This window comes from Hippoglossus stenolepis, chromosome 5, assembly GCF_022539355.2.
Source record: "Hippoglossus stenolepis isolate QCI-W04-F060 chromosome 5, HSTE1.2, whole genome shotgun sequence".
Lineage (NCBI taxonomy): Eukaryota > Metazoa > Chordata > Actinopteri > Pleuronectiformes > Pleuronectidae > Hippoglossus > Hippoglossus stenolepis.
In genome coordinates this window covers 4,277,603-4,305,219 of record NC_061487.1, presented here as the reverse complement: position 1 = coordinate 4,305,219, position 27,617 = coordinate 4,277,603, and the positions used below count along the sequence as shown (strand labels likewise).

General features: G+C 40.3%; 1 protein-coding gene across 7 annotated transcripts in view; it reads right to left on the bottom strand.

Moving 5' to 3' along the window:
* The window catches only part of LOC118109564 (suppressor of tumorigenicity 7 protein homolog), a 54,903-nt gene extending 28,296 nt beyond the window's left edge, over positions 1–26,607 (bottom strand). Inside the window, exons 1-2 of one of the 7 annotated variants that reach the window (XM_035156788.2) lie at positions 26,305–26,602; positions 12,383–12,418 (exon numbers count right to left, since the gene is read on the bottom strand). In XM_035156788.2, coding sequence (XP_035012679.1) covers positions 12,383–12,404 — 22 coding nt within the window. In that variant the 5' untranslated portion in view covers positions 12,405–12,418; positions 26,305–26,602. Of the gene's footprint in view, positions 1–12,382; positions 12,419–26,304 lie in introns of all 7 variants that reach the window. The other 6 variants (XM_035156790.2, XM_035156789.2, XM_035156791.2 and 3 more) reach the window with 6 other exon arrangements.
* Between the last annotated feature and the right edge of the window lie 1,010 nt (positions 26,608–27,617).

Sequence of the window (27,617 nt, the reverse complement as noted above, 5' to 3'; positions counted from 1 at the left end):
TCTTCAAAGATCTCCAGATGTCCCCACTCATTTTCTATTTTTTGGAACTAGTGCATAGAAATCTGTTGGTTGATAATAAATTGCTCTGCTATTGATTTGTTGCAATTTTGAAAAACATTAAAGCAGTTGCCATAGCAATTTGCAATCCTATATCTTTATCTGAAGCTTAACCTAGTTCAAATAAATAGCTTTTATATGTATTGGATTTTTGTATATTTTTGCTCTCTCAAAAGCATGTGGTTTACTACAGCCTCATGCAACCTTGCACATAATACCTTTAATACCAAGAATAATAATAGTGATAATTATAATAACGAATTAAAGGAAAGCAGTTTAAATTTTCAGCACAAAAGAACATCATCCTGAATTTGTCAAATTGTTTAAAATCTTGTCTTCAATGATATCTTTTTTTAATGATGCCATTATCCTTGCTAACTAAAAGGTAATTCATTTTATTGATTTATCAATTAGTGTGGGTTTAATTTTGTGTCTAAAAAACAGCAACATAATGTCATGTATTTTAAGCATTATTGTCTTCTTTTGGTAAAAACGGCTTTTGATTTTACAGCTTCGTTCTCATTGTTCAATGTCGGTGATGCACTCTAAATATAAAAATTGCTTTGTTGAGCCCCAAAATACTTTGGCATTATCATTTTCGTTTTATGTCAATAAAACAACAGGAAAAGGGAGAAGAGAAAACAAGGCTTTAGTTATTGATTTTTGTGGCTTTTCTTGCCAGCTGATAGAAAAGGCGATTCCATGGCTGTATTCATTCCAAATAACAACCAAGATGTTGTGCAGGATTCTGCAAAGGCAGACCAAGTCTGTCAAGCAACCTTTTATTTCTAATTATTTCCCATAACCACAGATAATAAAAGAAAACAAACACATGGGACATCGGCAGAAATAAATACAAAGCTTGAATTCTGATCCCTTTCGCTGCCCTGTGTAAACACAGATATCAGCTAGTGAATACTTCACACTAACACAGATATAGCCTACTACTAAGACATAAAGAGGCAAGCAACACATGCGCGCGCACGTACACACACACAAAACAGCCAGCAGGCCTTCGCCCACGCGCTGAGCAAACCCTCCACTTCATGAATATCAATACAAAATGTACAGGGCCACCTGCTGTACACAATACAAAGGCCATTTGCAAGTGAAAGATCAGAAACACAGCTAAGGTTCAGTTCCTGACTACACATAGCAGAGGACCAAATGAAGCCACCACATTACTTACCCTCCATTCCACTGACACATCCACCAGAGCCACCTACACACTAACAAGGCCTTTTGAATAAAAATATCTTTGTTGATGACCCAGTGAAAGTGGATTTTTTTTTTTTCTCTTCCACCACAAATCAAAATTGTGTTTCTCCACAGACAGTCCTCCTCCACAGAGCAGTGTAAGCAGCAGCTAGCCGTCTTTCATAGGGCACATTTACTAGTGGGGCTCCTGAAACGGTTAGCTTTCCTTGATAGGCTGCTGTCTGTGAGTGACAGCCGGCCAAGACAATTGTGAGCCGACTCTGTCATGCTCTCACTCTAGTAACCCAGTAGAATAAGGACAGGGAGGGGGGTCTGTAGATACCAGTCCAGCCAATCAATAACATGGATTTTAATGAAGGGGGATCAGGGGCGGGGTTCTCCTTAGCCTCCTGCTGCAAAGGTAACCATGACAACCCCTAAATGACCCTACAAGAAAATGGATGAAGGAGCCTGCCCAGTGTAGATTTACGGATAGGCAAGACTCTGTCATTCAGTCTTGTGTTTACTGTAATGGAAATCAGATTATTATTTGTTTTTAATTCAGAGCCTTCCAGAGAATAAATTCAGATTTTAAGCAACAGCTATTTGAGGCAGTACAGTTAATCACAACACTCAAGATTCTACTCCTAGCATTAACTCAGTATCACTCCAGTCTTCCAGATTGTCAGTGACCGGTTCAATGTAGAAAGTGGGGGGGGTTAACTGCTTTTCTCTAGAACCCCCGTACAGCAGTCGTTAGGAGAGGCTGAAACATTAGCATTTGCTTTCACCCGACACAGAAATTCCCACTTGATCCGCTGATTAGATGAGCAACCTTCTGGTCACAAGGCACTTTGTTTCTTTTTTCCGCTTGCTAAGATAGGACAACAGGGGAGAGAGCAGTGAAATTAAATGGCTGACAAGGTTAGCTGCAGTTCTATGCTAGCGTTTGAGCATGATGATGACAAATGCGGTGATTTCCCTCTACGAGATCCCACTGAACTGATTTCATTAACGCGGCACTTCCTTGAAGATCCACAAAAGAGTTTCACGCATGCAGTCTTCACCAGAGGCCCTGTTACATACTCCTAGAAGGCATGAACAACTATGGTATTAACTAGGGCCGAGAGCAAAATTGTGATCATGAATAGGAGGCAAACTTTAAACCTGCGCCTCAATTTTACAGTACAATCAGGAATCCAGGAGTTAACACTTACAGCTTGACTAGAAATTATATAGCCACGCATACAGCTGCTGCATTAAAAGCTGAACAGAGGTGTTTGGAGAGTGCAAACACCAACAACAACACTGACAAAGACTGTCAAATTATTGTCTCCATAATTTATTCCTCCTTTTATACAAGACCTGTAATTTGAATACAATCATGCAGAAGAGAAATTAGATGTTTCCTTTGTTTTGTCAGGGAGGAAGAGGTTTTCGAAACCACAAGCTCCCCTTTTGTTGTGACTCAACTTCAATCCTTACCTCAGCCATCCACACCGGAAGGTCCAACTCATCTAACAGATTTATTGATAACAATCAAATTCAGTCTGTTGGTTTATGTGGTTACTCGCATCAAGTTCTTTTATATTTTTTATCAGGCCTCTGATAATGTTATCGGAGGGATTTCATTTTGCAGCATAGCAAGGATTTTACAGGTCGCAAGGATGAATATCAATTTCATAAACTAGGATGTTGTCTGATCATTGTACTGGTCGAGCACCACAGATTTTTAAAAGCCAATATCAACACGATAAGTGCAGATATTTATAATTTTTGCGTTTGAACATTGCAATGAAACTTAATATCACATGAAACGAGGATTGTTTACTGATTATATCGCGATTATAAATCAAATAACCAGAAAACCTTTTTGCACATTTGTGTTTATGTACAGTGTTCTTCTTATGTACAAACGTTTTTTTAATGCACAAAACAGATTTTACTTGCTTGTACAATCATCCTGTACCACTGCACTTTACTTATAAGAATTCATACAAATCACTACAGTGAAACGGTGTATATAATGTACACACTCATACTTAATTTAATAAAAAAATAAAAAAAGTTATTCTATTGCCTTTTTATATTTCTTTATTCTCTTGTCTACCTCATTCGGATGTGCCTGCTGCTGTAACAACTGAAGTGAAAAGTGAGCGCAGGTCAGCGGGGGAGTGAGAAGGGAAACAGACTCCGACAGAGACTCTGACACGAGACAATTGGACCTTTAATGAGCGTCTGTGCTGAAGCAGCAGCGTTATAATTATTCAGCGGTGGAAACCCGCTGAAACAATGAATGTAGCTGAAAAAATGATAATATTCAGTAACTGCATCAATGCAGAGTCGTCCTCTCTGCAGGAGCCCCAAACATTAACACGTGTTCTGCTGCCCCTCAGCTGCTCGGTGCGAGTCAACCTAACATGATGTGGGTGTAACTCTATTCCAGCCACGTGATTGGTTCGGCACGGCGCAATGCTCATTATCATTGGCTGTTCGTGTTGTCTATCAAAGCATGGGCGGGATGAGTTTTCTATCGAAGTTATATGGACATGTCTTAAATTTCCATCGAGGAAAAGTAATATCGCGATAATTATCGATATCGTTTTATCGCCCAGCCGATAAAAAAACGAGAATGCCTTTTGGCAGAAATAATCCACTTAGGCAGTAGATGAAGATTGTTTACCACTCTTTTGCAGACCAGCTCCTGAGACTTTGAAATTACCACATGATTTTGAAGGTGAATTGTATTATTCATGCAACCTCTCCTACAGAAAAGGACAAACAGGCTCTGTTGTCAAGTTTAGATTCCTGGGTCCTGATGTATGAATGCACAAAAAACATGCATGTGCCAATTCCGCACATAAACTGGTAAAAGAACGTGCCATGAGAACTTGCGCACCTCACACATACTTCAGCTCCAGTTTTCTAGAGCCAACTGCCTGTGAAAGGATAAGGAGATCAAACATCCACCGCTCATCCTTTGAGCGGGACGGGGGAGCAGCCAGATCCAGTTGACACTGGGCGAGAGGCGGGGTACACGCTGAACAGGTCTCCAGTCTATTACAGGACCAATATACAGACACAAAACGATTTACGCTCAATGTCACATCTACAGGCAATTAAGCTTTGGACTGTGGGAGGAAGCCGGGGTACCTACACAAAAACCCAAGTGAACACCAGGAGAACATGCAAACTTCACACATCGTGCCACCAAGCATGAACATGTCAAATATAAATGGTTTGTTTAGATGTTTTTCCACTTTTCCCGAATGGATGAATTTCAATCAAACACTCATTTATAAACTTAATCATCAGTTAATGAGTGATGAACTGTATTATTCTTTCGATTTACATTTCAGCCATTATTTCAGTAATCTTTAAATTCTATATTTAACTGTGAGGTAGGTTGATAAGTATATTTGAGATAACACAGCCATGACGGTTTACCGATACGTGGGATAAATTAGTGGTACGGGTGTAGAACGACACCGGCTCAGTGCTGTTCGAGGACCTTGCTGAAGTGAACAATAGGTTTTGCTGTGTACTTCATGTCATTGGCAGGAGGAGCAAGTGGTTGTTGAAGAGCATTTCTACATTAATGTATGGCAAACTGTGAGGTGGACATGGGGCTTGTGCATGTGCACAGTTCCACAGTGATTGAGATATATTTAAACAGATCTATGTAGTTTCATAATAAATTCTTCGTAATGAATGAGAAGAATGCAAAGGGTATACATGTGTCTGTCTATGTGCATACACTCATTTTCTGCATCATGGTCCCAGGGGATTGACTGCAGTAATACTAGTGTATCTTAATTGAGGTTACAAACATTTCTAAAATTAAGTTAGCTCAAATCACAAACCTATCACAGTGAAAGAGCAATACCTTCCAACTGGCGGACACTTTTACATAGCAGGCCATGCAATATCAAGAGTTTGTATGTCAACAATCAGGATAGAAACCCTTATTGCAACAAGAATGGTGACTGAGCACAACCAACTTAAAATTCAAAGTTTGGGGAACAGTGTGTACATGCTTGAAGTGTTTTAAGATCTTGCACCTTTCAGTGATGACTGAGGGTCAGAAGTCATGAGCATGAGAACACATTAGAGCCTCATTCATGAAATAAAGTCTGTGCAAAGGATCCATTGTCAAAAATAAGCTTCTTTTTTTTGGCTTGTTAACCTTCCAGCCACTATATGAGCTCAAGAGACAAAAATAGCAGAAGTCAGCAGTTACCACAGAAACCAGATCGCTCTGCAGTTTGGCCGTTCTTACGGGGGGTTACCACAGCAACAGAGACAGCTGGTTGCTGTCAGAGAGTTTGGTTTCATCGAATGGCCATAGTCGGTAAGTACCTTATTCTGGTCTTGGGCACCAACAGTGCCACAAACAAATACCACACACAATCTGGAGCCTCCTCAGCATGACAGTTCAAAGCCATTAGTGGCTTATCTCTGCATTTCAAGTTGATGTGATCCTGTCAGGCAATAGACAAAATAATATCTAGCTTAAACACCAACATAATGGCCAGTGATGAAATAGCACTTATACAATGTTGGAGAGATATGACTAAGGTATGGCCCCCAGCAATAGTCCCACAATCCAAACATGCCTCCATTTGCCAATTGCATTACCCTGAGCTCATCTTTGTCAGAAGGCATAATGTTGGCAATCTAAAATTAATCTGACACAGAAATAGCCTGGTCGAAAGTTAGTCGCACATTCAGGTTTCAGGCAATAACTACAGAGTAGATTGGAGACCCTTTTTATCAGACCCCTTCACTTTTAAAATATTTTGTTATTGCAGCATTCTACTGAACTAAACTAAAAGTATTTCTCCAACAATCTACCAAGAACACAATGGTCACTGTGAGTTCCAGAGATCATATGTACAGATGGTAGAAAGCAGTCTGAGCTTTACAGCAGAAAGCTTGACTGAAGCTTCTCCTCAGTGAAAGACACATAGAGGCATCTAAAGGTCTTTAGACTGTAAGGAAACAAGATGCTCTGGTCTGATGAAACCAAGATTGAACCATTTGGCTTGAATTCTAAGCATCCTCTTTGAAGGAAACCAGACACCGTTCATCACCCGTCTAATATCATTCCAACAGTGAAGCATGTTGGTGGCAACATCATTCTGTTGGGGTGTTTTTCAGCAGCAGGTACAGGAAGACTGGTAAAGGTTGAGGGAAAGAAAACAGAGATGTCTTTAATGAAAACCTGGTTTCAGCTCCCACAATGTGTGAGCATGTTTGGCAACAGTTGACAGGTGTAAAACTTTAACAAACCCATGTATTTAATGTCTGTATTGAGCCAGAGCCCTGACTTGAATCCAATGAAACTCTAGAAATCTGAAAATGGCTGAGAATATCCAGATGTAGATGTGCTAGGTTGGAGAAGAGACACAGTATATATAGCAGTACTATTTAGAGGTAAAGATGAACCAGACACAGAAGTGGACATTTAGTGGAAGACTGTAATCCCAAACCCTCTGTTACTCTCTAGTAAAGGTATTCAATGCCCCCAAATATATTTGCAAAGTCTTATACACTTTATAAATTAATCACACTAAAAGCCTTTATTTTTCAAACTGAACCTAAATAACACTTTGGCAACAGCCCAGAGGTAGTTTAAAGAGTTGAACAGTCCAGCGTGTTAGAAGCACCATCTTTGCAAGTATGTGCCAGGCTTAAGTGTTGCTAAAAAAGACAAACCGCTAGAAGTTAAAAGCGAGACATTCTAAAGCAAACCCAACCTGCACTCTGACAAGGTCAACAAAGTATCACATTCATGAGTGACTTGGGAAAAAGCTTTGTGAAGGCCTTGTTTGTTTTCATTCATTCATGTGTGGTACGGCTTAGGGGATTAATAATGCTCAAAACAGCATACGACATATCCATGTACTGTGCAGTACAGTGAAAGTCAAACATTCATCAATCAATAGTTTCAGCCAAGTGTGCTCTGCAGGGATTAATATGAAATTAAAAAAGGAAAGGTTGCAGGGGGGACTGTATTATCCCTTATTCAGAGCTATGATTTGGAAATATCTCGACTTATACACAAAGACACGGGAAACATTAACCGTGTCACTTGCTAAGTAGCAAATGCTAATGAAACTGCGTCCACCAATGTCTTTATTGCAGACATTGGTGGACACTAAGAAGTCATTTTCACTCGTCATTGCCTGTGTGGCATGTAACAACATGTAAGGCATGTTGTAAGCAATCTGACAACCCTAAATATAACCCATAATGCATTTCATAATTATCTCACAATGTCCAAGAAAGTGATAAAACATTCCAGGATTCGCCCCCTGATCTGGATCTGCACCAAAATTGTATGCCTTCTTTCCTGACACAGACCCCATCCTTCCACCTAGTTTCATGGTTATCTGTCTAGCAGTTTTTGAATGATCTTGCTTACAAACAAACCCACCAACCAACAAAGGGATAGGGGTGAAACCATAACATCATTAGCGGAGGTAACGACAAGCTATGTTACACCCCAGCAGCACTGTAGGGTCACGAGTAGATGTGTACAACCCCAGTGGAGCCCTGCACTTAAGCATCCAAGAAGTTGTTAAAGTGACAGCTGTTCAACTAATGCGAATAATGCCAGGTCACTGTTGGTCCCTTCAGTTCCTGTCAAGGCTAAGAAGATAGATGTTCCTCCACCACAGTTTGACATCAGATCAACATTTCTTGAGGACTGACTAAATTCGCTGAGGTGCATTTATTTTAACTGAAAGTAACTGGTTTTAATCTGTCCTGAAATTTATGTAATACGATATTCACTTCATCTCTCCCTCACCATCTGTCATGGTGTGTTGTAATGATAAAGTTTAAATGACTTTAAAAGAAAAAGAAAAATCAATATTCCTTCAGGCAGGAATAAAATACAACAGAGTGAACTGCAAGTACTGACCTCCATTTTGATACAGTGTAGGTTTATTGTACAGCCACTGATTCATCACTTTATTCCTCATAACATCCTTCAACTCACAGGCCAAAGGCAAGAGAACACACAACAGAATGCAGCTGCCATTCACCCAAACCTGCGTTGGACTGATGGCCTCAAAAGAGAGGGGGATTTGGATGTGATGACTGACAGTGTTTGTGGTGTGTGTAACTGTGCATCTATGTTTAAGTGCTGCCGATTTTTGAAAACATAGACAAATAGTTAATGAAATGCCACACTCAATGAAACCTTGGGGGATATCCTTTTAGAAAATAAAAACTTGACTCCAAGTCAATTCAGCTTCTCCAAAATACAGACACGTACAGTTTGTCATCCATGGGCAGAATTTGCAGACGAAAGGTACCACACATTTTTTCACACATTCGAACTGTTGTTTTACCTTTTGTTCCAATTGCAGAAAACCAGGGGTTGGGGGTTGGCTGATTGGAGGTAAAGAGTAAATGTGTCTCACTAGCTGGACAATCCAGGTGGGACCACTTTGCAATCTATACAAACACTTTATAAGCAGGTTTTGAATAAAATTATTTTAAATCACTGTAAAATTTGAACAAAATATGGTCTCTTGAGTTGGGAAAATATGGTCAAATATGTAGACATTTTACTTATTTCAAATCTTTCAAGGTTTGGCTACCCTCCACTCAATGTGTTCATCAAACTTAACCAAAACACATCAACAAGAACTACCACCAGAGGGGATTGTAGAATACCATCAACCTTTTCCTATCGAGCAGCACATACCTGGAACACTGTACAAAAATAATTGAGGAACATCACAACTCATTTTCCAATTCTGTAAAACAATGGTTACTGAATACTCAGATATGTCATCATCTGGAATAGACTTGTTATTGTTAATCTAATTCCCTTCTGTGTATACTTTTAATGTAAATTGTGGATAAAAAATTGTTTTTTTATATAATATATATATATATATATATATATATGTATATATATATAAAAAAATGTTTTTATAATATATATATATATGTGTGTGTCTGGTGTTTGCTCTCTTTCTTTATTTGTCTGTTCTCTTCTCCTCAACCTGCATGGGACTGCAGATAAAAATGTGTCTAAGAGACTAACTCTTGTACATTTATATGAACCATACTCATTAATTAATGTGCACTGTCCCTTTTGAATAAATAAAAGGAAAAAATATAGTGTAGTGTAGTAGTTGGCTGTAATGAAGAGGATACACATGTTGGAAGTGATTTCACTAGCATTTCACTCCCTACCATCGGCCATTATGAGAAAATGGAGAACAGAGTCTTTGGCAACTCTTTTCATCCTGAGATGTTTGTATTCTTTAAGCTTTTTTCAGTTTTGCGTCCATAGCGCATCAACACACCCACTCACTCACAGTGAACCCTCCGGATTATAGCCTGCTGGGCTCACTCTGACATTATACAGAGTTTTTATGAGGGTGCTAGCATGGGAAACTCCCAAGTATGTCCACAGCAGCTGACTTGGACATTTGCGTTCTCACATACATCCCCTCCAATGCATGTCTGAAAGCAGCTGTAAAGGAGGGTCTGTCAAAGTCAAGTGAATGGCTTGACCAACGTCCCTGCAAGGACTGCAAATTATTAAGGTTTTGAACATAGCTATGGTAAAGGTCAGAATTAAAGAATTAGTCTCAAATACAATCCAAAAAACAAGGCCATGGTAAGGTATTATTTGTCTATAAATAAAGTTATTTTAAATGGTATATCATCTTTTTCCAGTGAAAAGTCCTTTGTCTTGAAGAAAAACTTTCTAAAAGGTGTCTAAATTTATTACCTGTTGCAGTGTCTGCTGATGCAGTAATGGCTGCTCAGAAACAAACATGGTTCCAAGCTGTTCCCTACAAAGCAATTCCAATGAAATAGCCAATAAAAGGGGCTCCACTTACCTCTCAGTGTTTCAACAAATGCTGGCGGGTTTAATTGCTAAACCTACAGAGGTGAATTCATTAAGTTTTAGCCTCATTCCGCCCATCTCTAGTGCTCAGGTAATCTCAACAAGTATGAATGAATTTAAACAAAGCTGCATAGAAGATAGTGGTGTGAGCTTATTTAAACAATAACTCTGGGATTGTCTATGCTTCATCAACAAGTGTCCTGAGCCTGTGATGCATATATACACTTTATTTGAGTTTATCTAAGTATAATATTGTAGTCAAACATCAAGCACCACAACAACTAAATAAGTTCATCATTTCCGATATGTAATATGTTAGTCAGAGCTTGTGATCTGCCGAAAAAAGCCAATAAAATGTCTCTATTTCTTCAGAGCAGTATTATAAAAGTCCACACAAAAACTACACCTGTGCACTCTTAAGTCAGATCCTATGAACTCATTGACTAACACTCAATAACCTCTGTGGTCTATGCAGTGTGTGCACTGACTGAGGCCTTGTCAGAGCACCACTTCCAACTGGTTTGCTATTAAAATACTCAACAAGTATGGTTTTCTAGCATACTTGGTCTAAACTCCACATTCGGAGACAAACTGGAGAAGCCTACAGCCCTATGCCAACACACGACAGCAGAATGACACATGCTCCATCATATATTAAACACCGCATCTCTGACAAAATACTGTGTGAATGCAAAACATGTAAATTATTGTCTAATTGCGAGGTGAAGCATTAAAATAATGGGCTTTCCATTTAAAATGTTGGAGATTGAATGCTTTAAGAACAATAAGTGAGGTGAAAGAGAACCATTTCATTTTTTTACTTTATTCAAACTTTTATTCTTCTATCTTCTTTTTTATTCAATATCCCATCAAATTCAAAGGCAAGAGACGGCAAAAAACTGAAAACATTAAAACATAAGCATGAGCAGAAAAGCTCACCCGACACACTCATATATCATCATTCATTTTATACTTTGATTACCACAGCCACAATATAATACAATCCCTTAACCTACAGATTGTCATCTAAATAAATAATAATTCCAAATATTTCCGTAACATGTTTATGTAGTACTACGCCCAACCCTATTCAAAAACTGAAAGCGAACCCTGCCGACTGAAAACCCTTAGGACCATTTACCTTCAACCAAGGTTCGAGATACCATTAAGCTTGACCCTCAAATGACCTCAGATTTCGACAAGAATTCTGAATATCAAACCAAAACCTCAGTCAGGCTTTGGTGAAATGTGAGGTTTGATGTCTCCATGGTGTAATCCATTCACATCACAGATCATTCAATCCTCTAATTTTTATAAACAAAGATTACATTCAGCTGCTCTGTGGAGAATTGCTGCTAGACAGCTCTCCACCACTGTAACCTGCAGGATGCTAACACACCAAAGTCTCTGCTAGCTCTTATCCGACAAATAAAACAATAAGTCACTTTTGGCTGTGACTGTATGGCCATGACAGAATCAATGCAATCAGCTCAGGCTTCCTTGAGCATTGAGCAGGTATTGGACTGTATTGATCCAAGTGAAAGGTATTCTTGTGAGGGTGGGGTAGAGGGGGCCCCCCTACAGATCGACACTACTACTCTTCTGAGGGGGGTTAGGAGGTGCATGGTGCCCGAAGACAGACACATGCTCACACACATACACAACAGCAGCGGGCTATGTTAGCTTCGGCAGCATCCGTGGCTGGAAATACTACACTTGGACCTTAAAGCTATCTGACTAAGCCAGAGAAATAAGACAGAGGAGGCTGATACTTCTGGAAACGATGCAACTCAGAGGAAAGCATCCATCTTCTGACACACTCACTCATACACACGCAAACATACACAATGACACGCTTAAATAGCGTTTAACCAACACGCCGCTATACTAAAGAGGACTGGAAATACAGAAAGACAGGAGATGATCGCGTAACCACACACTCACGCATTTAGGCTGAGAGTGAGAGAATGCAAGACGGGCACTAAGCTCAGCGTGACCAGCTAGCTTGTGCTGCCGACCCTCTGTGCTAAAATGGTAGATCCCAGATTTCTCCCCATGCAATTTGCCACCAGCAACCATGGAGGCAAAACAGGAAGAAGGTGAGGAAAATAGAAGATGGATGCAGGAATAGAGGAAACATAGCAATTTCCTTTTTCTCCCTCTCATTCAGATGGAGCACACACTAAAACATAAAAAGACAAGCATAGACAAACACAGAGGAGGCGGGAGGATGGTGGTGGTACTTACATGAGGACTCTGTGCCGAACATGGCTGGGCCGGGAGCTGTGATGGACAGAGAGGAGGAGGAGGAGAAGGAGGAAAGAGGGGAGAGAGGAAGGGGAGGGTAAGAGAGAGAGAGAGAGAGAGGGAGGTTGATGAACAGGCAGCTACACAGCGGGGGTCATCAAAGCAACACAATGCAGCCAGCCGGCCGTCACTGCCTCCCAGACGGCCAGATGCCCTAGCTCCGCTCTCCGTCGTTGCTTTAAAAGCCCTCCTCCACACACACGCGCACTCAGTTAGTCCGGCCGCAAAAAAACCCCAGAAAACAAGAGGCCTTGTGGAGGACTAAATCAATAAACAAACATAAAATAAAAACAAACAGATATCCTTCAAGCCAAGGTGATCTGGTAAAATCCAGACATGGAGATGTGTCTGGATGTGGCTAGTTATCGCATCTCTCCTCTTTATGCAGTCTATAGCCTCCTTCTCATCCTCTCCTCTCTGTCACTCTCTCACTTCTCATTCCACTGTAGGATTTACTCATGAAAAGGGAGGGAGGGGGGTGAGAGAGAGAGAGAGAGAGAGCGAGAGAGCGAGCGAGCGAGAGAGCGAGAGAGAGAGAGAGACTTTCCCAGGGAGTGGAGAGAGAATGGATGAGTGAAAAAATAAAATTCTGGTGAGGAGCCGCTGCTACTGCAGCCGCTGTAAGACAATAGCTATGCAAACAGAGACTGACGTCACAACAAGGGGTTGGGGTGCAGGGTGGGGGCAGTAAAAAGGCTGACCGACTGTACCGCTGCTAAATGGAGAGAAGCGGGTAAGGAGGGAGAAGCAGCAAGAAACATGGAGAAAAAGGGGGGAATGGCAGAAAGGGGTGGAAAGCCTGCAAAAGAGCTGAGCAGGAGATAGAAGGGCAGAGGCAAAACAGGGGTAAGATGGGAGAAGGGAGTAGGAGGAGGTATCAGAGGGAAAAAATAGAAAGAGGGAGAGCAAGATGGAGATGGAGAGGAGCGGGGACAGATAAAGAGATACAGAGGGGGAGGAGGAAGGCAGCTGGAGCAGAGGGGGGCATTGGAGGAGAGGAGAGGGAAGCAGGCCAGTCAAAATGGTTTGTCTACCATTTGTCTGTCCACACACACACACACACACACACACACACACACACACACACACACACACACACACACACACACACACACACACACACACACACACACACACACACACACACACACACACACACACACACACACACACACACACACAGGAGCAAGCAGAAGCAGCATGGGGGGCAGGGGGCTGCGGTTCGTCAGTTGGACAAATTGAAATGAGTATGGAGCAAAGCATTGGAGACTGCTGCGTGTTTACCTTCTGTTAACACAACATGCACTCACCTGGCTTTCAGGGAGTCAGAAAACACATTTTCTGATGTAATCAAAACATTATCAGTAAAAGCTGCATTTAAGGTAAAAATACTGCATCAAAAATGTTGAATAAATGTCACGTTAAATCATATCTAGTGCTTACTCTGCTATTCATTTAGAAAGCAAAGCAAATATAGAGAAATCTATAACATAAAATGACTAAACTCTCAAATCCTTACATGCTTAAGCAAAACACATTACATGTATGGCGTAACTGAAAACAAGTGTAAATACTGTATGTTTCCAATCATGTGATGCACACATAATGAAAGACTTATTATTTATAGTTTCCAGAAAGAACATTTTAAGACTAATTTGTGTCATAAATTTTAAATTGGACTTGCAGCCAAATATAGCCAAGTATAGATCACTAACAACCTCTAACGTGTGGCTTTTGTCTGCAATGGGAATGAATACAATCAGAATTCACTCCCGGGTCAAATGATTCTGCAGTAGAAAAAGGTTTTGTGATGAAACATGTCATCTGGGTGAACATGCTAATATGGCAAGACAGCGAGGTGAGAGAGCGTCTCTGTTTTTGATGCATTTGTGATGTTGAACATGAGACACCGGGGAAAAAACAGAAAGGCAAACTGGCAATGGGAATAAGTTGATTGGGTTTACCCGCATAAAAAAAAAAAAAAAACATAATCTGTTCATTTTGGTGTAAAAGAGGTTATTGGCTATTTCTTAATGAACACAACTGAATTCCCTCCAGTCATAAATCGCATTCACAAAAATTGGACGGCTGTGAGGTCAGATTGACATTTGACTATCAAAATCAAATCAATTTATCCAAGTTAAGTGTTTGTGTCAAATTTGAAGAAATGCAGTCTTATTATAAGATGCTTTGCTAAGGTACTTGTGGCTAGCTAGCCATGTGGCTAGCTAGCCATGTAGCCAGCTTCGTGGAGCTAAACAGAGAGCATTCACAAGATTGGAAATAAGCAGATAGGTGCGTATGGAAAGCCCCAAATCACAATGCCTCAGGTCACAGCTGTCGCTAGTGCAAGGGCAAAAAAAAAAAGAACCCTGGTCGCTGTATTCAGGACATTTGAATCCTTTCAGAGCTCTAAATTTAAATGATTCAAGTTTTTCCTGCCTCTTTCTGGATGCATGGATACACTGATGTACGCGTGGTGAACCTACTACAAGAGGTAAGTCTCATTATTGATGCATACAGTAAAACTTTAATGAAGACTGAAGTATGGAGCCTTTAAATGTAGTAAAGTGCACACAACCCAGTATCAGTGCAGTAGTGGTGCAGAGTGGGCCTGCTTTGAGCATATGAATGGGTACAGTGGTGAGTCCGTACAACAGCCTGCTAACCTAAATAGATGGGAGGTCAGCCAGACGTCCTTGTGGGGCCCGCTGTGAATGGCGTGAAGCTAGCTAGGATGTGGATTAGCTCAGCAGCTGAATAGGGGAGCGTGTACTGATGGAGGCCTCTGTTCTTTTGTGTCTCATACCCAGTCGCCTCCTCCTCCTCCTCCTCCTTCTCCCAAGTCTTTGTGCTTCAAGAACAGGCAAAAGACCCTGAATCTACTCCTGTTTTACTGCCCAAAATATCCAGAGTGGTGCCAAGTCGCCAAATTGGTCGTATCTGCTTTTGGGTTTGGATAATTCAAAATATGTTTTGGATATTTTGTACCATGTCACCTGGGTGGATAAGGGTAAATGATCTGTATTTATACAGTGATTTTATAGTCCACTCAAAGCGCTTTACAGTTTTGCCATTCACACATGCATTCATAGAGTGCATTATTGTGCAGCACTTTCTCTATCACACATCACACACTGCCGGCTCAGTCGTGAGGGAGAGTTTGGGATTCAGTAATTTGCCCCCACTCCATCCAACCCTTATCGGAGCTGTGTAGGGATGAACAGCTCAGAAGTGGTGCCACAGTGTTGGCTAAGCAAGGCAGGAGTAATTACACACAGTGGTTTTCAAAATCAATGTAAAAACACACTTTACTGTGGTAACATGCAGTAACACCCTAAACTTACATTACTTAATTCTAGGGCTGACCTCAATGACTCCAAGCTTCAACACTTCAACTGTTGCCAATCAACATGCAGAACAGTAATTCTCAGACAAGGACATTCAATCTTTGTGGCATATCCCAAATCTACAAATAGTTTAGCAAATCACCTGAAGAATGCAAGTAAAGCTGAACCATCATTAAACTCGGATCCCAAAGTCTTACAAAAAATTCGCCACCAGGAACAACAGCTAATATTTTGGAGCTTCTGCTGTAGACAACATAACACTTCCGTTGTCACTGTAGTGACTTTCTTTTACCACACGTGTCGAATGTTTCTCAAAATTAAAACACAAACGGCAATACTTTCTGTAGGTGTTTTAGCTCCGTAGGCTAATCTCTATTAACAGCTATCTGTAAATGAACGCAGACAAATTAAAAAGTCGATAGCCGATGCAGTCCAGTCAATGTTTTCCACCTATTTTGCTCTCCACACGGACCATTTACCTGTTGGCAACCAAAGCTTGCTCAAACATGTTTGGTCAACAAGAAACAGCAACCAGAAGGCTTCTGGCCTCAAACTCTGGCCTGCATAATCATAAAACAGAATCTGTTTAGACGATCACTGATTATAGTGCAACCAGCTTGCTAACAAACTATAAAATTTAAGTGAAATTGATGTCCTCGTCCTGGCTTAAGCTTTGAATGTTCACCAGTAATTCTCACTGAAGATTCAAAGTCCAACAAATGGTATTTAGAACAGCTCTACTCGATTCATAAACCATAGGACAGAACAAGAACCTGTAGAGCTCCAAATTTCATCATCTGATTAAACTAATTTAGTGACTAAATAAACTAATTGGATATCTGGCAGTACAGATTGTGTTTCAAAGGTAGGGAACACCATACACTCTTGAATTTTCTTTTTTGAAAGAAGACTTTCAACATCCTGCATCACTGTCACCATACTACTCCTACAAACTGCTGTTATTCAGTTTAAGTGTGTTTGAGTCACACAATGTCCATGGTTTCCCACCCTGGCACCGTGCTCTGCATACATGCTACAGCAGTGGCCTCCAACCCGTCGATCGTGATCGACTGGTCAATCTCGAAAGTCTTCACTGTCGATCCCTGTAATGCTCTGGATTCACTGGCGTCTGTTGCGCCACGGATCAGCGGTGTGTCGGTTGTCTGTTGTTCACCCGGGCAGCGTGCCTGCTGCTGACGGCAGAACTGCAGGTAAATCTACTGCGTTTCCTTCAATACAAGTCGGATTATGGACTAAACTAAATGTCAGGCCTCTACGGTATGAAGACGTGCTTTTTCTGGTCTGTCAATAACAATCAAAGCCCTGTTAGACCAGATGAATGAATTCTAAAAGTGAAACACTGAAGTGCTTTTACTTTGAAAGGAATTTGTTGGAAATACATTTGTGACATAGACAGATAAACATTGTGGTTCACAGGAGAATAAACAGAAACAATTATCTTTCACCGGAGTTTTAATGTTTCTGTTGAATTAATGGTACAAACATAAATGGTTGCAACACTTTGTGTTAATCCATTCAATTGTTTTAAAAAAAAGGTGGTTTTATTGTGAAATATTTGCAGGAGCGGAAGATGCAAGGCTTCATACTGTGTAGTATACAGGACTACTTTTATACAAGGAAATAGTCGTTTTTATGGCCATTTTCAAAGCAAAGGCTGATATTAATGTGAAAATTGTGCATTGAATTGATAAAGTTGCATTACTGCCTTTCTTTGTGTATATTTATGCTCTTATGTTCAGCCTTTAACAGAAATTGCTAAAATAATAAATATGACCCTCCTAAGTGTTTTTTTGGAAGATCTCAGGCTTACGTTTGGAATTAAAAAGTGATCTTGGGCTTGAAAAGGTTGGTGACCATTGTGCTACCGGATTACAAACACATTGCCATAACAGTGGTGAAGTCCACATGAATGGGTGCTGATTGAGTCAGATACTGAGAAAATGGAAACGTTTTGTGGTTCAATGAATGCTATACTGAAAACAGTACTTCTCACTGCATCAGTAGAACTGCATACATTAGCCATTTATTCCTGAACAATGTACACCTCACCCCACCCCCGCTTCCATTGCAAAGTACCACCCCAAAAAGGCATCTCCTCCTGGTTGCTAGGTAACTGAAAATAAGCATAAGGGGAGTGTGGCTATCCTTTGGCGAGAGTAAAAATGAGGAGAAGGATAAAAGATGGGGGGGGGGGAGCATGAGAAAGACAGTCGATTAGAGGGTCAAGACGAGATACTCAAATATCAAGAAGGTAGGAAGAAAGTCATAAAAGCAGAACATCAACAAAAAAAAGAAAAGTGTTCAATATTTAAATTTGCCATCTGCCTTAAGCTTCAACTCCTTCAACCCTTGATTGATTAAATCATGTTAATTCCACAGAAAAGATCATAAAATTAGGTGCATATATATGTATGGTGTATACACCAACATGTTCTCAGGAAAAATTGGAGCAAAGAAGCATTTTCCCCCTAGGTAAGTGTGTCTAGCATCTTTTAAAATTCACCAGCCTCTTTTAGCGTTCTACCAGCTCAATATTTGAGTACCACTACCTCAGAATCACGCAGTTTTTCCACCAATGTTTTTACTAGAGCTGGTAAATCAGCCAGTCAAAGAAAAATATTTTCCCTATTAGCCCAGTTTGACACTTGATCAGTATACTAAGTTTATTGGCACCTTGTGTATAGTATGAAATGACTAATTAAAACCAAACTTCAGAAAATCAACTACCCAAATAGACAGAAATTGTATTTGTGAAAAATGTATTTGGCATAACTTTTTAGTTTGGTCCATGTCCCATCTGCTGACAAGGAGAAGTTGGAATTTATGACCTATACTGTAACCACCAGGGGGTGGGTCAGCGAGAAACTGAAACAGAGAGGACACACAAATAGTGACACAATGAGTTTTCTTGCTGAATACAAAGCTCACAGTAGATTAGCATGACACCGCAAGAATGGCTATAGGGAAATAAGACGTGTATAATGATGTCAGTATTTCAGATTTTTAAATTAAAGCCAGCGTTGGTAAGCCGAGAATAAAGAAGCAAGACCAGGCTACACTTTAAAAATATGCAACTGACCCCCAGAAACCCCCAACACACATAAACAGGCCCTTTTCTCGCTTTGATTCGTACTGGAAGTAATTGTCTATAGCAGAACTGGGAGTTTTGGCTGCACTCTGCCATTTTCCGCACGGTCAGGGTGCGTGCAGGCAGACAGGGTTGGTAAGTGGCAGTCAGTCCGAATTACATGATTGGTCATGTTTATTACAGTTGCCAGGGCCACTGACACCAGCTATTTTTTCCCCAGACAACAATTTATTGAGGGCGGGACGTGAAGAAGATTTCAACAAATAAGATAGAAAAGTGTTTCAGAAACAACATGCCAACCCTACCTTTAATGTCAGTACCGAACAGTCGACTTAAAACAGTCTCAGATGTAACCAAAGCTCAATGAAGCTGGCTACATGGCTAGCTAGCCACAAGTACCTTAGTGAAGTGTTATGTAATGAGGCTTACATTCGAATACTATAAGAGATGACACCCTCAGAAACAGCCACGTTCTTAGTGATATATTGCGATGCCATATCCATTCCATTCTCAAAGGAGTGTGACTCATTTGGAATCATCCAAAGATTATGACAATCTTGTCATAATCTTTGGATGGTCTTTTGACCAGTCATTTGCCCACAGGGACCAGTGATTGGTCAATCAACTTGCCCCGTACAGACTTTAACTGGCCACATGGCATTGTGCAATCAATGTAAAACTCTGTAAAGTCATATTTGCTGGTGGTCAGATTTAGTATATAACTCATGGTCATTTCCTGACCTGAAAAGGGCCAACTGAAGTATGGATTGGGCTAGCTATATCCACAGTGCAGAAAACGACAGGGATTGGCATTGGATTTAATAACAGACAATCATCCCCTCTCTTTTTCTGTCTCACAGGAGCCAGAATACCACAAAAGGAAGGTCGTTGAGGCTTTGATTACCTCCACTGGGTCCAGTTCAAACGCAGCATCATCATCACTGAATTAACTGGGTCAGGAACGCTGTCACTATCACTGCTGACACCAACTGGTCAAAACTGGGAACTATGCTTCTTCTGCTTCCCAGAGATTCTATTACGAGACCACTAATGTGTGGACAACCAATGAAAATCAAGCGAATTACAGTCTAGTGGTTTAAGACGAAGAACACTGGATCAAACCTTTTCTATCTCAACTGAAGCTGCAGACTAAATCTCCTTTATAAGAATGTGCTTTTAACAAATTTGCATTAGAGACAGGACCACAGCATTCCAAACACTACTAATAAATAACTTCAAAGAAAGAAACCCAATGAAGTGAATGCACAAAGGAAAAGGGCTTGATAACATGCAGGGGGAGTGCACTTCTTCTAGAGCAGTTCCTTTTGAGTAGTAGGACTAATCTGAATAAGGCCAAACGAGCTAAACTCAGTCAGGGTGGATAATACAGGGAGGATGAATTAATTTTTTTAAAGATCCCATCCACTATACATTTGCTAACTATATCTCCTGTTTTTCCAGCAGTGTTGTGGTTTATTATTGCATTGTTAAGGTAGTAGAAACAAAATTGTGTTGTTAGGAAAGAGTAATGCCAGTAATCTCATTTTACCTATTTTTTCAGCTAAGGGAATACAAATACTACATCCCTACCCACACAGTGGTGTAGTTGCAGCTGTAGTAAAAGGTGTGGTTCTACATTATTTTTCTTTTGGGTTTATAAGCTACTATTTCCACCACAGCAAGAGAGTCCTTTTATTTTAACACATGCCTAAAGTCCACCTTCTAGTATAGAAGGACCAATATCCAGTCTAGAAAATAGTGGCATTTTGGACCAAGTGTCTTTTAGTTGAGTTTGACAATATTTCAAATTTAATTTAACTTCATAACTTTACTTACATGGGAGTGCCCTGTACAGCCAATGCTTATCTCTGCTGCCACTTATTAGTTCAACTTACTTTGTGCACATCTCACACTTTTTGACTTGCTGTGGTTGTCAGGACTGCACTCTGGGATACATTTTAAAACAACTTTTGATTTAAAAACATCTGTCATGTTCTTCTGTTCTAATGCTACGTTGTATTTTGTGAATTTACAAGCTGATTTTTGTCCCCTTCTTCATCTGTCTTACTCTCTGGACCATTATGAGCAACTACCAACTGATGTACTGAATAGAGGTGTTTATATTGAAACATTTAACTGGTAACTGACAATCTTAGTAAGACGTGCTTCCTGAGGCTGGCCAATCTAGTAAGGCACTATCTCTGCATTCCTGGGACATCGGTACAATCTGAGCGGGTAAACAGTATATGGGTCTCACAGTCACCAGACTGCACATTAGGCTAAACCAACAGCATGTCGACATGTTGCCCTTTTAGAAAACAAAACAAAAAACAGTAGATAAGATGAGGACTGAGGTAACACTGGCCTGTTTGTTTTATTTTGAGGTCTGAAAAACCCAACTGTAAGTTTCCATTTTGTTTACCTGTTGGCTACTCTTGGAGGTTTTTGTAACACTAGAAGGATTTGTCAACACAGGTCCAAGTTTGAGTGATGAAACAATATAGTACCCAAAACAGTAAAAAGGTACAACTTTAAGCAATCAACCAAATGAATTATGCAGAACATAGCTGCCTCACGCTTCAGACAGACTGTATGCTATTACTCAGATTCTTGTTCATATTATCATATAGTTTGCATAGATTCAAATATGTGCAGGCAGTCAAATCTGGAGTATCTTAAACGCATGTAAATACAGGCGAATGGACATGTCATTCATCATACCGTCTCTGTATGCAAAGCAGGAAGCCAGGATGAGGGACACAGGGTGGAGAACCCCCGTCTGTGGCCGTTAACCTTTTTCTTTGGCATATAATCAACCATTAAACAGAGTTAATGACTCATTAAGTTCATAAGGTCAGCACCTAAGGTGAGTGTACTGTTATGGTGGAGCTACACCGGTTAGTTGCTGCAAGAATCCTCATTATGTGCAGAATATCTGGGTGTTGGCTCTTTTGATAAATCTTTCACAGAAAAATATAAATGGTGAAAAATTGCCACAACCACAAATGTTTCTATGAATGCAGAGTATAAGATGAACTCTGGTGACCATTTAGGTAGTAAGCTTTAATGGGCTGCTCTGTTTCCATGCAATTAAAACACAAACCATTGGGATGATACGGATGGTACAAAAATATTCTCAATCTTCCTCTTACTAGGCTCCAGGCTGCACAACCCATATCTCAGCTTCTCCTGATCTACTTCTCATTGCTCATGAATGCTTTCAATTATATTAACGGAATCCATATTGTATAGTGTCTGTTACCTGGATTCACCTCATCACTGTACTTCAGTAACAGAGTCTTTGACATTTTGAAGAGCCAGGGTGCCTACGCAGCAGCAGTGACCTTTCCCTCTCTTGGCCACAGCCCTCACCGTCATGGTGGGTCAGATATTACAGGGCAAGCTGTGAGGACTTTGGAGTGTTGCCTTGAAATACCACTTTGGGTACTTCAAGGTGCAAAGGTTTTAAAGGGTGATCCAGGCTTTCTGATGTGGATGATCTCAGTGAGTAAAGCTCAGTGAATGGACGGGGAAAAAAAGACTGACTGTGATTGTGGACTTTTTTTCTCCAGGCAGAGCAGTCTGGCCCGTCAAAAGGAGTGCAAACATTTCTGGAGGAGATCTTGTTACCAAAGCGGTACACAGGTTCTAAATCAGGGTTCCTGACTAGTCTGATCTGGCCTTGTGGTAAATGTGTGCTGTGTCTGAGTGCGTCACATCATTCAGCTAACTCAGAACATTTCTATATACTCATACATTTTAAAAAACACACACTTTTGTTCTGTATCTTGATTTTGGACTGAACTGTAACACTTAGGCTAGTGTTGTCTGTGTGATGTATGGAAGTTATTATTCCCCTATTGCACTGTGACATGTACAATAAATCTGCCTGAACTTTTCTGGACTTATTTGTATATTTTTCAAAGACCATTCTTTGCTTGTAGAGCTGTGGAATTACCTTGTTCTTTGTAAAGTCCCAGGCTAACGATGTTAGAATTGTTTTGCATAGAAAAGGTCTGTTGGAAAAAAATCCAATCTTCAAAGAGATTTCGTTTCTATTTCTGATGCAGAAATTAATTCTCTGGGGAAAATGAAGCCTGGGAACGATGCCCTGCAGAATATGTCTGAACCCAGATACAAGTTATCAAATTGTCAGCATGCCAACGTTCTCCACAAAAACAATAAGACACATCATATGGCATTTCCTAAATTGAAGCACTGCTCAAATGATCACTGGGGGCTACCAGCAGTTGATCTGTTAATACAAAGTAGCTGCTCTTTACAGTCTGACGTTTTGAGCCCTGTGGCTACACAACTAAATTATAATTCCTATTACAGAGTCCAGGACCAATTATTTCTGGCATCTGAGTCACAATCTTATTATAGCTTGTTGCTGAGTTTAGCAATCCTCAGTTAGAAATGGGGTCTACCTTCTTTTGAGTTCAGCTTAGTTCAACTTCCAACTTGCAAATTGAATGTAATATTCAAGCGACTGAAATGAGATTTAAATGCTGGTACAAGAATTTAGTGGATTGATGTCGAAAAACACTGTCTTTATGCATTGTAAGCATATAGTTTGTAGATCTATAGTTGAAGCCAGTGTCGAGATTGGCAACCTCAAGAACACACACACACAAGTTGCCAGCCCATTTGTTTCTCAATCAAGTCCACTAAAAAAAGTCTTCTTCAGGACCATAGAGGTTTTTGGGAATCTTGTCTTAAATGTTCAGTGTGTAAGATTTGGATTTATCGGCAGAAATTAAATATAAAATAATCCTAGAGATGTTTTCACTGGTGTGTGATCATCTAAATTGTATTAATTGTTGTTTTCTTTACCCTAGAGTGGGACCTTTATATTTACATCGGCAGTGGGTCCTCTCTACGGAAGCCGATCATAAAAGATGTTGATTATGATTCACGCCTCGATTTGGACGATGGGTCACTTCATACAGGTTTTATTTTTTCTAACAAAAACGTTGTTGTGTATATGTCTGTGCCCCTGCCCTTCACACACTGTCTCCAAATATGAGAGAGAGAGATCTGGATTAGAAACAGCAAAAATGTTGAATAAACGTACGTCTTCATCAGTTATGGACTAATATCTGCAAGATAAAAGTTATGCAGCAATAATAAATTGTAAACTTATTTTCTCAAATTATCCAGTAAATTTAGCAGAACAGATATGCTGAAGCTTATCGATAAAACAGTCTTTAACAATTTTGCCACAGGTTTAACGTTGGATTTTCGTATCAATCCCTCAGCACAAGTCTTGTTTTATTCCCCATGGGGGTCTGTCTCTCTCCTAGGATTATTACAGCTACTGCTTTTGCCACCTATGGGGGACACAACATCAAGTTCTCTGGGGGATGCCAAAAGTAATTCTGGGATATGCTACAAACTGCTAAGTGAATTAAAATGAGAGGAGACCAGCTGAGAGAAGGTGGCTGGTGTGACAACCTCCTGCTAGTTTGGAATTTTTTGGAATTTTTCTTTGTAAAAGGGGAAAAAGGGAATTAGGAAGATACATCAGTCTGATGTTAATGAGGAAGAGGAAGTGAAAGTACGTTATCAATGTAACACATTACATAAGTTGAGGCTGAATAACAATAGGTGCGTCAGGTTACTGAGTGGCTGTGGATTTTCAGTTCAATCCAACATCACACTATAAAGTTACCTACATTAATAACACTGGCAGCAAAGTGCAATGGCCTGGATGTCATTTTTAAAATCTGATCATGCTGAAACCATTTATAGCTTTGGCCAAAAACACAACTTTGCAGAAGATTTGTCCATCTTTACCTACTACACACACTTCACAAGGTTCAGAAGTGTAAAATCTGACTGCAGCAACACGAAAAATGTTCATTTGACTATGAACATATGTCAAAATTGTACATAGTGTAAAAGACTTATATCACTATTAGCACCGGCTATTTATATGTCAAAAATATAAACTAAAAAATCTCTTACATTTATGTATTTGAACGGATTCTTTTTAGACCTCTAGTCGGTACAGATCTTATTACAGCACATGAAATATGTAATTTAGCCCCAAACTGTATGTGTTATTGCCACATATATCTCCCATCTTTTATTTGCAACTTTAATGCAATTTTGGTACTAAGCAGAAAGTAATTTTGAATGCTGCCTGGTTGTGTGGACAGTGCTATAAAGAGTGGGTTACAAGATGACAGTAAAAGGGCTTGAATTTAAAAGTTAATAAAGGTGATTACATTTTATCCATTATCCTGCCGGTGTTATGTAAAACCACAGAGGGGTGATATTTGTCCAAGGGGGCTAGTATAGTTCAGAAGTGCTGTGTTTTTCCTGTTTGTAATCGTGTCTACTGCCACAGAAATGTCTAATGATAAACAGTAGGCTGAAAATGGGTAGGCGATTCGATCGTAGCTGAATAACAATAACTATTACTCAGGGTATAGTGATTTGTATGACTACTCAGAATAATTGGAAGTGATCCAAATCATCTTGTAAGTTTTCCAGAGTCGTGCAGGATGTCAGGTGTCTGTCAGACTCAACTCAGGAGGCAGCAGCGGACCACACACTGAACACTTGCACCCTTCTGTGCAGTAGGGGCCGGAATGAGAGTCCGCAGCAGCAACAGTGATGCCACATCGTAAAACCTCCAAAAGCCCGAGCTGCTGCCTCTGACTATTCAGTCCCTGCACATGCACATACATGCACACGACCAGTGAGACCCCTCAGCCAGCCTCTGTGTGCCCACAGGCTCTCCTGACGTCTCTGGTTGCAGCCAGCTGGCTTTGCTGAAAGAGCACATTCTTCCATCTGCAGCTCAGCACACGGTCGCAGGAGACTCGTCGCTGGCTGCTGGGAGAGCAGCGAGACGCACGCTGCCAACAGGACCGCTCCAAGCCCCGCAGAGCAAACACTGCAGGTCCACAGGGCAAAACAAGCAGTGCTCCACCTCCCACCAAAACCCCAGGGATTGTGCAACTTGTGTGTGCGTGCTCACAGTGCACCCCCACAACAGAAGGTTAGAGGAGAGCAAACCTGGTCCAGCATGAATGATAACAACACCGGCACACCACTGACGTTGTGCAGCCGTGCAGCAGCAGATAGGGCAGCATTAAAAACAATGCAACCCTCTGATGACCTGTGGTGGTGGTGGTGCTGGTGGGAGAGATAAAGTTAACTACATGTTCACTGGGAATCTCCCACTGATGCTCTGGTGTGCGTGTAACGTCACACACGTCTCCGAGCGTATCCATTTAAACTTGGCTAAGAGTTAGCCACTCATCCTGCTAGCTAAGTGCTAACGTGAGCTAGCGTTTGCAGAGCATAAAAAGTTTAAAGGAGAGAAACGAAGTGGAGCCGCCGGCGGCGTCGGTTGTGGCCGTGAAGGCGACGTGCGTGTGGGCGCTCACCTCAGTTAGTGTGCGTGTGGAGGCAGGTTGAAGGCTGACTCGTAGCTAGCATTTCTCCCAGCAGCAGTTCGACATGTGTCCAGTATCCAGCAGCAGGACTGACTGTGGACGTGTCTGTCTGCTAACGTTAGCCACCGGCTCGCTAACCTGGACACTTAGCTCCGCCCGCCTCACGAGGGCGCTGTCACTGATTTACCTGCGCTTCAAGGTGGCTTCTATTATTATATATATCTTATAATACATTTGTTTGTGTGTGTGTCTGGTTTTCTTACTCATTTCTTATATATGTCTAGTCAACAGACTGTTATATTTTATTCATATAGCCTTAGTCTACATGTATGTGCCAGTTTTTATTGTATTATAAGTATTTAAATAATTTTAATACAATTTTGAGTTTTAAGACATTGTTGTATTTAGCTACATAAAATTAAAAAGAACTATCTAAATGTCTATCTGCCGTGTGAACCATTTAATTACTTAATTTATTTAATATAACCTTTGATATTTTTAAAGAAATTACACTCTACAGCTCAACTTAACTGAACAGCTCTTTCATTGTGTTTTATTTTGTCTTGTTTTTGTTCTTCTATTAATTGCCATAAACCAAGTTGCCATCAGGATGAATTAAGTTGTACTGTATATTTAGAAATAATACCAGTCAAACTTTAACACCTCTGCATTTGTTACCAATTATATTGTGAGAGTAAATGTCCCAAAATGCATTGTACATAATGAACTCATGTACATTAAACTATTTCCCTTAATTGTATAGGTAAAAAGTATAAAAATGGTGGAAGGAAGGCCGTTAACTTCTATTCTTTTTATTCATGCCAAACTTTCAAGATTTTTGCCACCATGAAGACTCTGGTATTATTCTCTTGCCATTTTTAGACTAATGGTATTATTTTGTTCTTACTTATTTTTCACTTAGGCCAGTCTGTCTTTACCTTTCCTGTATGAACTAATTTCTCCTCCCAGGTCAGTAGAATCCCAAATCATTTCACTGACTTTAACCTGACAGATACTAAGGTCTACCAACAACAAATTAATGATTCTACAAATTCTTTAGAGTTTTCATCAAATCATTAAACAATCATTAAACAAAAAAAAGGCCATTATGATGCACTTAAAATTCATTGTTACTTTATCTTTGATTCAACACAAAATCTGCAGTTCTGTCTTCACATGTATCAGTTCCAATTTACATTTAATTTAATCCTCATTTTTGACTCCATGAAACCAGTCAGTGAACAAATATACATAAACTGCACAGAGGAAGTCTCACTTTCCAGTTTTGGTGAGTGGCAGTCTTT